The following is a 15,540-nucleotide window of genomic DNA, read 5'->3' as shown; positions in this document are numbered from 1 at the left end:
ATATGGGAATTGAACCCACGACATTGGTGTTAGAACCACGGTGCTCCAACCAACCACCTGAGCCACCAGACTGGCCTTGTGCAACTATTTTAAGTCCTCTGAGTCCAGAATGTGAGGACACTGGCTGCAGCTCACCCATTCTAACAGGACCCCGTCCTGTGTGCTGTTGAAGCGTGTTCTACATTACCCATATAATCTTCCTAGGTCCCTGTGTAGACTTCTGCCAGGTGCCTGGAGGAACTACCAATCCGGGTGCAGTACTGGTATTTTGATTCTCTTTAGCATCTTTTTTCTGTTTAGTTACATTTCATGACTATTGAAGTATAGAAATATAATTCATCTGATTCTGTGCAAAATTGCATATTGCATACAAACATAGCCACTAGAGTTCATTAAGTGTCGAATAGTTAAGTAATTGGTGTTTTCAATGCTTTCTATTATGCCGAAACCCTTGGTGGGTTGTTACAGAAGTATTTAAGAGTGTTTTAATGATATTGGGAAATCGGTTGGGGTTTTTGGATGGAGCTGGGAGTGCATTATTCCCGTCCCCTCCTCCCGCTGCTTAAAATCGTTGTTTATCCTCAAATTTTCTATGTAATCCTTTTTGAGGATGGATTAGATTTAGATTATGAGGGATGCCTATTTAAAGCAGTACATGCCTAGATATGTAGTATATTGAATATAATATATACAACATGTGCACAAAGAATAGGTAACTGGGCCAAATTCCACCAAACGGTACTTACCCATATTTTTCTGTTCCATTTTTTAAAATTTGCTGAGCACAGGCCACCAATTCGTCTAATCTAAGTCGTAAAGGAAGACTGGAATCATCTCAAGCCTCCTTGGTGTGGACAGAGACTTAGGGGGCTTCCAGACCTGGTCCCCACTAAGATGTACGCTCCATGAGGGAGCAGCCTTAGTCCTGTTCACTGCTGTATGCCCAGAGCACAGCATAGGACCTGACACATAGTAGGTACTCGATAAATCTTTGCAAAATGAGTGAATTGGGCTCCAGCTACAGAGCTACCTGACTGCCAGAGGCTGTTACCCTATTTCAGATCCAGCTTCTGCTACCTGCCAGCTATGTGACTTTGGGCAAACACTGCTGAGTCTTACCCCCTGATGACAATGGCTGTTATGCCTCACCCAAAGGCCTCTGGTGAAGGTTACATAAGAGCAGAAGAAAAAGCACCTGGACAGCCACTCCCTGGGCCACACTTCCAACTTCCTCTCCCTTCCTCCATTGCCCCACCCTCTCATTGCGACAGCTCTTTTGCTCCTTTAAAAGAGCCTGGCTTAGGAGGGAGGGCTTAAGCTGGTCCCGGATTGGGCTTGGGCCTGGGTTCCAGGCTCAGAGTGGCAGTATGGGGGGCAGGCAGGCAGGGTAATGACTGAGCCTTGTCTCTCCTAGTGATAGGTCAATGTTTCTAGGCCTGTTAAGACGCCCTTCCACATCTTTTTTTGGGGGATCAACCTTATTGAGGTATAATTTACATACAATAAACTACATCCATTGGACAGTTGGATGAGTTTTGACAGATGCATACACTTGTGAAAAACCACCACCAAGATACAGCATATCCTCACCACCCCCAAATTTCCTTGTGCTCCTCTGCAGTTTTTCCCTCCCTCCACCCCCAGGCCCAGGCAGGCACCTGTCTGCTTTGGGTCACTAAGGATTAGAATTTCACATTAGAATCATAGCAAGTGAGTTTGCGTCTGGCTTCCTTTACTTAGCATGAAGCTGTTGAGATTTAGTCGTATTTTTGCACGGGATCCAAGTGGTTCATTTCTTTTTTGTTTGATCACTGAGGAGGATTCCATTGTCTGCGTGTACACAGTTTGTTGACCTCACCTGTTAATGGACATTGGGTGGTTTCCAGCTTGGGGTGATTGTGCATAAAGCTGCATTTGGACACAGGTCTTTGCATGCCACCTACTTTTCATAACAAGTATTTTGTATTGTCCTGAGGTAATACACAAAGTATTTGCTTGGTAAATGCATTGGCCCATCCGGGACAAGGACACCCGCCCCTCTTACCTCCCACAGCCCAGTGTTAACCCCTTGGCTGCTGGGTCTGGGGGAGTCCAGGGGGCCCCCAAGGAGAGCCAGGAGGGTAACAGTAGGGGACTCATGGCGGTGACTATTTGCCAATGGATTAATAATCCATAATTTAATGTTTCTGTGTTTAAACCACCATGTGCATATGCTGGCTGGAATGTCACTTCTGGGGAAGACTTCTTGGCTCTCATGAAATAAAGTTCACAGATAAATATAACCCATCTGTGCATGATTTTAAAAACAATCTCTATGTTGCCCTAATGGTAATAAAAAGAAATAAAAGGATAGTAATTTATAATATGCATCTTAATATATGAATGCATGAAGCAATCTCCCTGGAACCCAAGGAGGTAGCCAGATGCTTACACCTGTAATGTACACAGGTAGGCAGCTGCCAACATGGCTGGATACACGTGATATCGGTGTCTAATTACCAAAAGCCTTGTGGAACGTGATTTTCTGAACTTGTTGACAATCCTTGGCCAAGTTTTAAACAAAACACAACACAGGCCTCCCTCATTTTACTTGGTAGTTGCACTTCCTGGAAACTTCAGAGCCTATTAAAACCTTACAAAAAGGACTTGGTGCTTGCATGGAGAGAGAGCTAGGTTCTGGGGTGAGATAATTCTTAACCAGGTGTTTTTCAAGTAGGCCTAAAATTTAGTTAGTATGAACTAGGATGGATGTGCCGGTTGTTAAAATACCGAACTACTTCTGATTAATAGCACATGAGTAATTGAGAAAGCAGTAAAATTCAGTAATGCGTATTGTAATATAAACTCATTAGTTCAAGGTAATTGTTACAATGGGTTTTCTTAGTTGAAAATCGTTGCTTAGTTGAAAATAAAAATATTAAATATATAAAAGTATCAGACACTATTATAAGGGCTAGAAAAGTTTTTAACATAATTGTTGTTCATTCAGGGACAGCGAAAAGAGGAGAAAGCACCAAGACACTATGGTTGATGCTAAGAGAAATTCTTTATCTGTCGAAATCGCAGGTCACCTAATGATTCTCAATCTAATGGGAAGTTAATAGAAGCATTTAATGTGGTTCCCTTGTCAAATCATACATAGCTAAGGCAAGGTTATATATCTATACAGATAAATGTTATTTCACATATGTACACATATACAGCTGTGTCAATCAAGAAATCACACTAAAAAAATGAAATCACACTAACAATTTCCAAATGAAACAAAATCATTAAATAATTTAAGAATGAGTAGAGCTTCAACTTATGTTCCTGGCAAAAACTTAAAGAAATATGTATCTGTAGATAGATCATTTTGATTACTTGAGATTTAAAGAAATATTTCAAAAATTGGATGCTTATATGATTTACATATTAATTTATATTACTGTGCCCATTGCAAAATTTTTTGAACATCACTAGTTTTTCATGAATGTCCGAGGTGCCATTTTAAAACTGTATGCAACAAGGGACACTGCTTTAATTGTGTGCAGAGGCCCTACATGTATCATAAGACATGTCTATCCCTGGGCCATGCCTTCCAACAGCATCACCGACCACGGTGATAGCCCAAATCATCCCCGTATGTTTCCAGAATGCTCCATGGGAACACGGCAGTCTCTTTGTGAGCCATTTATGGGTTCAGTGGCTAAAAACAGGCTGCGTTATAAGAAGTCAGGCTTTGGACACCTGAGCCTCGGAGGAGTGAACTAAATTTGCATATTTGTCTTCTCTTGATTGTGAAGCCTTTTCCTGTAAGGAGTTCACATTTCAATCCTCCCACCCAATCTATAGGTTCAGAGAGGCAGCGACACCTAAGGTCACCAAGCCAGGACCTACAAAGAAAGCAGGTGACCAAGCCAGGATCTAAACTCAGCCCTGATTCCTGACCCCTTTACCACTCAAGTGCCTCACAGCACCCCTGTGTGGTGGGCGCTCTCATCATACCCCTTTCCCAGGTACAAAGCAGAAGTGCACAGGCAGGCTCACAGTGGCTTTGGTTCACGTGGAAGGAAGCAGAAGCGCTGGGATTTGAACCCGGGCCTGTTCCACTTCAAAGCCTGTTTCAAAAACCAGGTGAACATACCAGGAGGTGTGCGGGACAAGCCGTTGGGTTGAGGCAAGTAAACAAAAACCTTTATATTCATTTTTAATTTAAAAAATGGAATAATTTAAGCCTTATCATGAATACACAGCATGATAGTAGTACTTGTATATCATTTACAAATAAACACACATATTGAGGGTACATGCCCAAACAGTATTTACTCTTAGGTGCATGATCACAAAAGGAAGGCTGCTGTCACTCTGCCTCCTAAGTGGTAAGGGTCCTCTTGGGTACCAGTATTAGAATGGGCACTGTGGTTCATTTCAGTGTGGGTTCCAGACTGACAGCCTGGATGTAAGTTCCCACTCTGCCACTTCCTATGCTGTCTGACCTTGGGCAAGTGACTTTACCATTTTGGCCTCAGTTTCCTCCTCTGTACAATGGAAATAATAGCAGCTCTCATCTGGGAGAGTGGAGGCAAGGGGTAAATCAGGTAATTCATGTGAAACACTGAGAACAATGCCTGGTACACAGTAAGTGCTCAGTAAATGTCAGCTATGGTTATTTACTCTGCCTTGCAAGCAGAGAAACAGGTGCAGAGAGTTTAAATAACGAGGTAACACAGTTAATAAGGAATGGGGCCCCAATCCAGAAGCCCTCTTAACTACAGTCATACCTCAGAGCTCTGAGTCCTTTTCCTCCTCTGATGAGGTTAAGAGCGGCATGCACCTCAACAGGGCTCTCCCAGGAAGGGAGGAAGTCGCATTCCGGAAGAAGGGGTGATGGTTATCCTGCCTGGCGGGGCACAGAGGTTCAGGCAGAACACCAAAGGCTCAAGAGCCGTGAAAGCTATGGAGCACAGGTCCTGGGCTTGCTGTTGTCTTGGCCCCATGGTAGGACAAAGGCGCCCTCTAGTGGTTAAAGCAAGCCTAGCAGCCAACGTCCTGGCGTTCTTTATGTGCCAGACACTGAATCCTGAAGGAAACTGAGGCAGAGAAACCGGAACACTAGCCCAGGGCCACCTGTTAAGTGTTAGACCCGGGGGCTGAATCGTGGCAGTCCGGCCCCAGAATCTATACTTTCTCCCTCTCTTTCCAAAATTCTGTCCCAGCACCGGAACCCAGGATTCCTGGAAATGTTGGGCAGGACATGGTTTTGATGTCTCGAACTGTGCTGGGCCCTGAAGAGCGGCTTGGCATCCCTGGCCCGCCCACCAAATGCCAGCGACACCAAGACAAAAGATGGTTCCCCTGACCCCAAGCGCGGGAGTCAGGACTTCAGCCGCTTCCTGCCAAACTCAGGAGTGCCGGGTTGGGGTACTCGGGGTTCTCGATGACCCCAGGGCCAAACTTGAGCTCCAGGAAGCGGCGGTAGTTGTTAGGCGCCTGTGCCACGAAGCCGGCAAAGGGCAGGGGCACGAGAGGCTGCAGGAAGTGTTCAGGGAACTCGACATCCTGCCGGTGGTCCAGCCACGTGTCCTTGGTCATGACCCCGTTGCGGGGATAGAAGGGCCACAGGTCCACGTGCAGGTGGTTGCTTTCGCTGTACTGCACGCGGAAGAAGTCGCCCTCTATGGCCTTCTCCCACACGAAGCCACGCTCATCCACCACGGAGCCCGCCTCGGCCCCCCGCAGCTGCTCACAGTTGCCCACATCCTCCAGGTAGATGCCCAGGTCCACGTCATAGTCCCACGGGATGATGTCCCCATGGCGTGCCGCCCCCAGCAGCGAGCCGCCCTCCAGCCAGTAGCGCACGCCAGCCGCTTCCAGCACACCCACCACGTAGCGGGCGGTCTCACGCAACGCTCGCAGGCAGCACGGAGGCGTCCAGCGCCCCTCGTACAGGTAGGCTGGCGTGTCACCCACCACGGTCCCGAAGCAGCGTGGGGTCTCCTTGCTGCAGCCGAACCACTCGAGGCGCCCACCCTGCCAGCTCACCAGGCGGATGCCCAACGCCCGCAGCAGCGCCGCCCTTCGCGCGCGTCCTTCACGCTCCGCCTTCCACCGTGCGTGGGCCGTGGCCAGCGGGGGCTGGTGCACAGCCGGGAAGGTCAAGTCCAGCAGTTGCACTGCCCAGCCTCGCAGGGCCGTCTGCAGGAAGAGGCCAGTGCCCACCGGCCGGGCGAGGGGCGCTGAGAGATTGAAGAGGTCGCGGGCGCGCAGGAGTACCACAGCATCCCCTTCCAGGGCGTCGCAGCGGGGTGCGGAGGGGGCCGGGCTGTAGTGGGCTGTCCACTCCCTCAGGCTGACGTTCAGGGCCAGGCACCGGGCAGGGTTGGCTGAGGCGACCCGCGCGGCCACCAGGCGTGCACCTCCCGTTCGGAGCACCTCCACCATACGCTCCAGCTGGCCTGGTGCCTCGGCCCTTGCCCCATCGGGCACCAGGGCCACGTACTCAGTGGCCACGTAGGTCTCGGGGCGCGAGGCTGCGGCGGGCAGGTCCAGAGCAGGCTGCAGCAGCGCCAGGCGAACGTTGGGGATGCGGGGCAGGGCCAGGGGTGGGTACGGGAGTGTGTCGGCTGCCACCACCACCGGCTGGGCTGGGTCCTGTTGCAGGAAGGAATCCACCATCTCAGGAACTGCGTTGTCAAAGACCTCGAACTCCCGCACCAGGATGGTGACGTGGGGGGCGGAAGATCCGCGACGGGGACCCCGGGCCCGGGAGTTCCTGGGCTGGTGCTGCAGCCAGGATACATAGAAGAGGACCAGGAGGTTGAGGGTGATGGCGGCTGCCAGGGCAGCCTGGCAGCGGGTGAGCCGCATGGGGCCAAATTCAGGCCCTAGCTGGGCCTCCAGGGCATCCTGGGGAGTGGGAATGAAAGATGAGGCTGGAGCTGGTTGCCAACAACACCCCATAACCCATCTTTAGCCTTGCCCTTCTCTCCCAGCCTTTTCCCTATTTCGTTTCAGCTCTGACTTCCTCCTCCAGGTAGCCCTTCCCGACCTCCCAGGCTGGTCTTGTGCCCTGGACCTCTGGGCTACTTCAGCCCCCTGGGTTGCCCCACCATTGTAAGTCATTACTGCCTAGGGTCTCATCTGTGTCTTCCCCCTGGATTGTGAGACCCATAAGGGCAAGTCCTGAGCCTGTCTTGGTCACTGCTGGGTCCCAAGGCCACCTAGTCCAGAGCTAAGTATATATTAGGTATTCAGTAAGATTTTATCAAGTGAATCATCTTCCCTTCTTCCTTGTTCAATCTCATACTGGTAGCACGGAGGCGTCCAGTGCCCCTGGTACAAGGAGGCTGGCGTGTCACCCACCACAGTCCTAAAGCAGCATGAGGTCTCCTTGCTGCAGCTGAACCACTCGAGGCCCCCACCCTGCCAGCTCAGTAGACCCATTAAACATTGTCCGCTTCTCATTCAGATTTGGATTCAGTTATAAATGCCTCAGACCCCACCCCCAAGGCCAATTTGAACCTTCTTCTCTATTCTTCACTCCTCCAGGAAGCCACCCCGATCTCTCCCTCCTGTCCCACCTACACCCTGGCTCTGGCTCTAGTGTGAGGCTGATGCCCTCAAGCGTTGGCCCTTAAGTCCCTACTTGACTACCACTTCTCACTTGCTCAAATCCTGTGCTACATGGTCACCTCTTTCTTGATGGTCAGCCAGATCGTTTTGGTTTTAGCATAAAAAAAGCTAGAAATGTTTTCTTAAATCAGAATTATCCCAATTTTTAATGTTGGTCATTTTGTTTTTTCAAATGGAGTGGGTCAAACGTATAGCAATGGGAAGTAGAATGGTGGTTGCCAGGGGCTGTGGGGAGGGGGAAATGGGGAGTTGTTGTTTAATGGGTTTGGAGTTTCAATTTCGTAAGATGGAAAAGTTCTGGAGATTGTTTGCACAATAATGTGAATATACTTAACACTACGGAACTATACACTTAAAAATTGTTAAGGGGGGGGCCGGCCCGGTGGCTCAGGCGGTTGGAGCTCCATGCTCCTAACTCCGAAGGCTGCCGGTTCGATTCCCACATGGGCCAGTGGGCTCTCGACCACAAGGGATGGTGGGCTCCGCCCCCTGCAACTAAGATTGAACTCGGCACCTCCAGCTGAGCTGCCTCCCAGATGGCTCAGTTGTTTGGAGCACAGGCTCTCAACCACAAGGTTGCCAGTTTGATTCCTCGAGTCCCACAAAGGATGGTGGGCAGCACCCCCTGCAACTAGCAACAGCAACTGGACCTGGAGCTGAGCTGCACCCTCCACAACTAAGACTGAAAGGACAACAACTTATCAAATATATGGTGATGGAAGGAGAACTGACTCTGGGTGGTGAACACACAATGGGATTTATAGATGATGCAATACAGAATTGTACACCTGAAATCTATGTAATTTTACTAACAATTGTCACCCCAATAAATTTAAAAAAAAAAAAGAACAACAACTTGACTTGGAAAAAGTCCGGGAAGTACACACTGTTCCCCAATAAAGTCCTGTTCCCCTTCCCCAATAAAATCTTTAAAAAAAATTGTTAAGATGATAAGTTTTGTTACCTGTATTTCATCACAATTACAGTTTGTGTTTGTTTGAAGTGAAGTGGGCTGCATTAAGAGGCTAGCCTTCGGACTTGCCCCCTTCTTGGCCACACTCCTAAGCTACCCCTAGATGGCGCTGTCTTCCTGTCCCCATTACAACTTGAAGATTTGGCTAGTCTCCAGCACAGGAGGTGTAACTAACTCACAGGGATCTGAGCAGATACTTAAATAAAGTTTCCCCATGAAGGATTTTCATAGGTGTCTGCTCCTCTAGAGAGGGGGACATCAGAGAGCCAGCTGACCTTCCTAGTTCCTAAATACTTCTGACCTTTGCACCCCTTTCCCACAGCTCCCCTCTCAACCTGGGTCCACCCAGATACCCACCCATCCTCCCCTGGTTTCCTGAGCAAGTCCCCCACGCCCCTTCCTGTCATGGCCGGAGGGATCTTCATAAAACACAAACCTGACCTCTCCCTCCCTGCTCAGAGGGTCCCCAGTGCCTGGGGAGAAAGCTGAAGTTTCTCACAATATCCTACAAGGCCTGTGTGACCTGGCCCCGGCCCACCCACCATTCCAGCCCCATCTTGCTTCCTCACACTCTTTGCCTAAGCCACCTTGGACTTTTCTTCAAATAAGTCTTATTTCTAAACCTATGCACACTCTGTTCCTTCTGCCTAGAAGAGTGTCCTTTTGAACACCCCTACTCCCCATGCCCATTTTCTCCTGGAGAACTCCTACTTATGCTTCAGGCCTCAGCTCAGATGGCGCCTCCTCCAAGAAGCCCTCCCTGATCCCCAGGCTGAGTCAGAAGTCCCCTCTAGGATTCCCCCATCCCAGCCCTACCCATTCTGGTCTGGCACTGTCTGGGGATGGGTCTGTTTGCCCCACTAGACCCAGGAGGGTAGAGCCAGGGCTGTCTCCATTACCACTGTGTTCCTAGCACATGCCTGGGCACCGAAAATGCATTTGGCAAAAACAAAAAATGATGGCCAAGGTCAGGGTTTTTATGTCTATAAAGCTCACTCAGGTCCCTGGAGTCAAACTCTACACTGTGGCCAAGTGCCTGGGGCCCTGTGCTGGTCGTCCTGTCTCCTCCACTCTCCTGCCAGGAATGTACTCCCACCTCCCCGTCACCTGTCCCAGTTCTGCTGGCCCTTCTCTGACCCAAGTTGGATGTCACTTAAGAATCTGAGTTGCACTTTTAAGAGTGACTTCTTACTCTTTAGAACCTTGGAATTGCCTTCTGGACCTTAGATGGATCCCTCCTTCCTTCAGTCCTTCAGTAGCTACTTGAACTACAACACGCCAGGCTCTGTTTTAGGCACTGGGGACAGAGCGGTGGACACACAATAGAAGGACAAGCAACACCCCGAACCTCATGGAACTCACATTATTGTGGGCAGAAGGAACTTCTGAATCCACTGAGTCTTTGGAGTATTAAAAATCTTAGAATCTTAGAGCTTAGATACACAGAAGCACAGGAGAGACCCTTAGATGGTTTTAGAATCTTCGAAAGATTCTAAAGAGACCATTCTCCTGCTCCACCCTTGTCCCCTACAGTTTTGTTTCCCATTTAGCACCCAGAACTCAAATTAGCTCCTGTCCTGTGTCTGCTCAAACGCTCCATGACTCAAAAGTCACTCAAAGGGAAAGCCAAAGTCTTCACTATAACCCATAAGGGCCCCAATGGTCTCCCACCCTCTCCCACTCTCACTCAGCTCTGGCCACACCGGCCACCAAACACTATTCTTCAAGTACACCTGACACACTCTAACCACTACACTGGCTACTCCCTCTGCCTGGATGCTCTCTCCAGAAGGTATCTGCATGACTCCTGTCCCACGGCCTTCAGGTCTTTGTTCAAATGTCACCTGTCCAGTGAGCCCTTCCTTTGGCCACACTATTTAAAAATACATCTCCCTATCACCCACATACTTCCTCTGCCCCATCCCTGGTTATTTATCTCTCCTAGTAGTTATCATGTAGATTTTTTTTTTTTAAAGATTTTATTGGGGGAGGGGAACAGGACTTTTATTGGGGAACAGCGTGTACTTCTAGGGCTTTTTTCCAAGTCAAGTTGTTGTCCTTTCAATCTTAGTTGTGGAGGGTGCCATTCAGCTTCAAGTTGTTGTCGTTTCAGTCTTAGTTGTGGAGGGCACAGCTCAGCTCCAGGTCCAGTTGCCGTTGCTAGTTGCAGGGGGCACAGCCCACCATCCCTTGCAGGAGTCGAACCGGCAACCTGATGGTTGAGAGGATGCGCTCCAACTAACCGAGCCATCCGGGAGGCAGCTCGGCTCAAGGTGCCGAGTTTAATCTTAGTTGCAGGGGGTGCTGCCTACCATCCCTTGAGGGAGCAGAGGAGTTGAACCGGCAACCTTGTGGTTGAGAGCCCACTGGCCCATGTGGGAATTGAATAGGCAGCCTTCGGAGTTAAGAGCACGGAGCTCCAACTGCCTGAGCCACTGGGCCGGCCCTATCATGTAGATGTTTATTTATCTTGTTTATTGTTTTGTTCCCTGCTGTATGCCCAGAGCACAGCTCAATGCCCGGCACATAGCAGGTGCTCAATAAATGAGTGACTCCAATTATTCAGATGGGGAACCTGTGGCTTAGAGACAGAAAGGATGCAGGGAGCAGAACCCAGGTCTCCACTGTCCAGGCTCCGGTTCTTGTCATGCTGTCTGGGTGACTCTGGGCTGGGAGGTACCCAGAAGGACAGAGGACAGAAAGGGGGGTCCTCAGAGACCAGAGGGTATTTATCATGGCTTCATGGGGAAGCGCCACCTACTGGGTGAGGGGACCAAAGAGGAAGGAGAAAGGAATCATCTAGTACCCTCACAAGGTTAGTCTTGACTTTTCTGACTATAAGGGCTCAAAACCCCTTCATTGAGGTAAGGTAGAGGAAATGATTTTGAAGGTCCAAATAATCTATATGCTTTTATGAATATTTTTCATAATAGAATACTATTAACAAATCTAGCTGCTCACGATGTGCCAGACCTGTTCTGAGTACTTTACACACGTTAACTTGTTTAATCTTCAAGTTATGATCACATTTAAAGATGAAGAAATTGAGGCACAGAAAGGTGAAGTCACTTGCTTAATTAAGGTCACACAGCTGGAAAGTGGTGGACTCAGGATTTGACCCAAGAAGTTGGACCCAGAGTTGTGCTTTAATCCAATCAACTCCGCTGTCTTTCTTGGGTCTACTCAGCCCACTCTGTCAACCTTCTGAGACTTCTCCAGCCTTAACCTGACAAGTACTTTCAAAGCTGAATATGACACATTAATTAATTCAATTCACTAACTCAACAAAGCTATTCATTGAGTGCTCTCTGTGCCATACCCTGTGTTCCGGGGATGAATTAGGCAGTCACTGAGTAGGACCTCCAGAGGTGGGAAGACAAGTAAAAACTACACAAACAACTTATAGATGGGGCAAGAAACCAGCTTGGGGGGAGGGGTGGCAGAAAAAAAACAGTACTTCCTTTAGAAAAGGTAGTCAGGAGGGGCAGCCGGTTAGCTCAGTTGGTTAGAGCGTGATGCTCGTAACACCAGGGTTGCCGGTTCGATCCCCACATGGGCCAGTGTGAGCTGTGCCCTCCACAACTAGATTGAAACAATTACTTGACTTGGAGCTGATGGGTCCTGGAAAAACACACTCAAAATAAATTAAAGAAAAGAAAAGGTAGTCAGGGAAGGAGAAGACAATTAAGCCAAGACTTTGTCTCTCTATCCCTGACAAAACAATGTAAGTGGATCCAGACTCACTTCAGGCCTGGGTTCACCTGGCCTGAGCTCTGATCTAGCCTGAGTCTCAACTGTTGCACGGGAATGTGATGGGTAGATATGTGGAAAGACTTTGGGGATGAAGGAAGGGCAGTGTCCACATGAGTGCTGGTGACACTGAAGGACTTCTTACCTCCTACGTTGCAGGCTGGGGGAGTTCCAGGGAGGCGGTTCCAGCCCAGCTCAGCTGCACTGCTGAGGGAAGGAGAAACAGAAAACCCCAAATCAACCAATTTTGCACAATAGAGTACAATTTCATCTTACCTACAAAAGTGGCAGTGAGAAGGTCAAGGAATCATTTCTCTTGAAGTCCCTTAAGCTCAGACACGAGCATTTTAGGAATGGGTGGAAAGGATGTCAGTTATCATAGCAACCTATAACCATCCCTCTCTGATGAATGTGTCCAGAAACATAGGGCTAAAAGTGACAAGCTGTTACCATGACAACCCTTTCCCTTTACACACTCCATCCTGAGAGAAAATCCTAAAACCATTCCCTACCTTGGTGGGTCTGGTTACTAGGGTCACTGGAGGGGTGGGGGGACTGCCCCTGTTACCACAGTAACCGGGACTTGGCCTTGCTGGTTTCTCACATCCCTGGGGATGGTCAGGCCTTGTAACCATAGCAACTACTCCTCAGCAGAGCATCTCCTTTTCTAAATACCTGGTTGGTTTGGTCCAGGGACTTCCCACCATAAGAAAGGAGGGGAGATGGTTACCACGGTAATGCCAACTGGGTGGCTGGGAGAAGGGGTTGGGAAAGAGGTATTTCCCTTAATAATCAGTGTCCCTGGGGCTAGTATCCTTTCTACCTGAGTGTTAGGTGAGGTTGCCATAGTAAGCAATGAGGGTAGGGGCAGAAGGATCACCAGGGACTTAGGTTACCTTAGCAACCTCCTCCTGTTGCAAGGACAGGAGAGGTTTGAGGCTCCATAACCACAAAGGTGGAGGGGAGGGAAGGCTGGGGGTGTTCCAGGCTAGGGAAGGGTTACCATGACAACCGACCATGGCCAGGAATCAGGATTGAGCCATGGCTGAAACCACCCCTGGTGGTCGTCCTTTCTCTCAAAGAGTTACAGTGATGCTCGAGGAGAGTGGTATTTGGGTCTGGAGAGGGTTAGAATCTTTCTTTGGAGCGAAGCGGGAGGAGGGGGGCAGAAAGCAGCGCCCTCTCAAAGTCCCGCTCTCCCCAAGGACAACCCTCGCGCAGGACCGGGGTCCAGTTTGCCGGTTCTCGGGGAGCGCGCCCCCGCCCCGCCCCTTCCAGCCACCCCCCCGCGCGCGCCTTCGGGGTCGACCCGGGTGGGCGAGGCGCGCGCCCGGCCTCGCTCCCGTCCCCGCCCCCCCACTCAGCCCCTGCCGAGCGCGCGCGCGGGGATTGGGCGGCCGCGCAGGCGCGCGAGGCACAGCGGGCGCGCGGGCCGGCCCGGGGCCTCCATGATGGAGGAGCGAGCGGCCGCAGCCGTCGCCGCCGCCGCCTCCTCCTGCCGCCCCCTCGGCTCGGGCGCGGGCCCCGGTCCGACGGGGGCGGCCCCGGTCTCTGCCCCCGTCCCCGGGCCCGGCCCGGCTGCTAAGGGAGGCGGCGGCGGGAGCAGTCCCGGGCCCACGGCGGGGCCGGAGCCCCTGAGCCTGCCCGGGATCCTGCACTTTATCCAGCACGAGTGGGCGCGCTTCGAAGCGGAGAAGGCCCGCTGGGAGGCGGAGCGCGCCGAGTTGCAGGTGAGCGCCGCCCGGGACCCCCGACCCCCCGCCCGGCCCGGCCCGGCCTCACCCGCCGCCGCCGCCGCCGCCATCTTGGAGCAATGGCCGCCGGGACGGCCGGGGGGGCAGGAGGGGACCGCGAGTGGCTCAGAGCGGGAGTGAGGGGTAGTCCGTGGAGGGTCCTGGGGGCACCGGGGCGCCTCGAGGCGGGAGTGGGGCCCGGGGGCGGGAATGCCCGAGCGCGGCCGGTCGAGAGAAGGGGCGGAAGGGCCCCGAACCAGCTGGAAGTGGGAGTGGGAGTGAGCGGACCGGCTGGCGGGTTCCTGAGAGTAGCCTCGGGGCCTGGCGGGGACCCAGGAGAACTCAGCCAAGGGTGCTGAGAGGATTTGTTGGAGGGGCTTGTGTGGGGGTGAGCAAACGCTCTCGGGTGCCGAGGGATGCCCACCACAGTCCCGACCAGGAGCGGTTGGAGGGGGAGTCCAGTGGGCTCAGTGTGGAAGACGGGGCGTCGGGAGGATTTGGGACCCGTCAAGGGCGAGAGCAGTTCGGCCGGAATCAGGCCTGAGTACGGAGAGGAAGTCACGGATCCTGGGACACAGGGTATTTCGGAGCATTTGGATAGAGGGAACTGAAAGATGGTTTCGTGAGGACTGAAGGGGTAACAGGAGGGTCTCGAGGGGTCCCAGGATGATGGTGTGTGCCCTCCCTGCTGAGGAGGAAACTGGAGGAGCCCTGGCTTGTGTGGCTACCGAGTGCAGGGAAGGGGTCCCAAGGACGTACCTTAGGAATCTGTGTGGAAGAGCTTCAGAGTGGAAACTCCAGTTTGGGGGTGTGGAGGAGTGGGGGATGGTCCTGAGATGGGCGGTGTGTGTAGGATGGCAGGTGGAAAACCCTGAACTGGAATGTGGGTGCGGGAGTCACGCATGTCCAACGTGGAGAGTAGGGGACCTGGGATGGGGACTGTAAGGAGGAATCCCAGGGGACCTGGGATGTGGCAGGGAGTGGATTTTGTAGAGCAGGAAGAAAGCGTCTCAGAAGGACCCTGAGCGGCGACGCGTTTGTGGAAGTTTCTGGGAAAGGACCCCATGGTTTGTGGGGTAGCTTGGGAGAGGGGTGCACCCTGGGATGATGTTTAGAAGAGTCTGAGGAGCTGAGCTGGGTTTGGTGACCTTGAGAAGTCTGGGTCCATTTGCAAAGTGTCCCAAGTAGCCTGGGCATCAGTTGTGAAGATTGGGAGTCCAGCCATGGGCGGAGAGGTGTCTGAAAGTGCCTAGACTCTGCATATTATTAGCAGAAGTCAGTATCTGCTTCTAGCAGCCCATCTTTCCCCTTCTGACTTGTTTACTATCTAGTTGAGGTCTGGACCCAAGTAAATAACTTATTAGAATTTTGTCCATAGGATGAATAAAGAGAGCATCCCACAATTCTCCCACTTCACTAGAGATCTTAGCTGTGTGGCGTTGGGATGGGAGAGGAATCCTTATGTAAGTG

General features: G+C 51.4%; 2 protein-coding genes across 4 annotated transcripts in view; one reads left to right on the top strand and one right to left on the bottom strand.

Annotated features, from left to right (window-relative positions):
- Positions 1 to 3,026: 3,026 nt before the first annotated feature.
- On the bottom strand, positions 3,027 to 14,848 carry FKRP (fukutin related protein). Of its 2 annotated transcripts, none has more exons than XM_033128943.1 (3): positions 14,830 to 14,848; positions 12,483 to 12,544; positions 3,027 to 6,888 (listed from the first exon to the last, which is right to left on the bottom strand). In XM_033128943.1, the coding sequence occupies exon 3, from the start codon at positions 6,847 to 6,849 to the stop codon at positions 5,365 to 5,367; it is 1,485 nt and encodes a 494-aa protein (XP_032984834.1). In that variant the 5' UTR covers positions 6,850 to 6,888; positions 12,483 to 12,544; positions 14,830 to 14,848; the 3' UTR covers positions 3,027 to 5,364. The 2 variants fall into 2 exon arrangements, with proteins under 2 accessions (XP_032984834.1, XP_032984833.1); XM_033128942.1 differs by lacking the exon at positions 14,830 to 14,848 and adding an exon at positions 14,120 to 14,192.
- Positions 13,768 to 15,540, top strand: part of STRN4 (striatin 4) — a 26,332-nt gene continuing 24,559 nt past the window's right edge. For both annotated transcript variants that reach the window (XM_033128941.1, XM_033128940.1), the window contains exon 1: positions 13,768 to 14,067. In XM_033128941.1, coding sequence (XP_032984832.1) covers positions 13,786 to 14,067 — 282 coding nt within the window. In that variant the 5' untranslated portion in view covers positions 13,768 to 13,785. The remainder of the gene's footprint in view (positions 14,068 to 15,540) is intronic.

Source organism: Rhinolophus ferrumequinum, chromosome 15 (genome assembly GCF_004115265.2).
Source record: "Rhinolophus ferrumequinum isolate MPI-CBG mRhiFer1 chromosome 15, mRhiFer1_v1.p, whole genome shotgun sequence".
NCBI classification, from domain to species: Eukaryota; Metazoa; Chordata; class Mammalia; order Chiroptera; family Rhinolophidae; genus Rhinolophus; species Rhinolophus ferrumequinum.
This window is presented reverse-complemented; position numbering and strand designations above follow the sequence as displayed.

Coding starts and splice junctions, on each gene's coding strand:
- FKRP (XM_033128943.1), bottom strand. CDS start 6,849: ATGCGGCTCACCCGCTGCCAGGCTGCCCTGGCAGCCGCCATCACCCTC.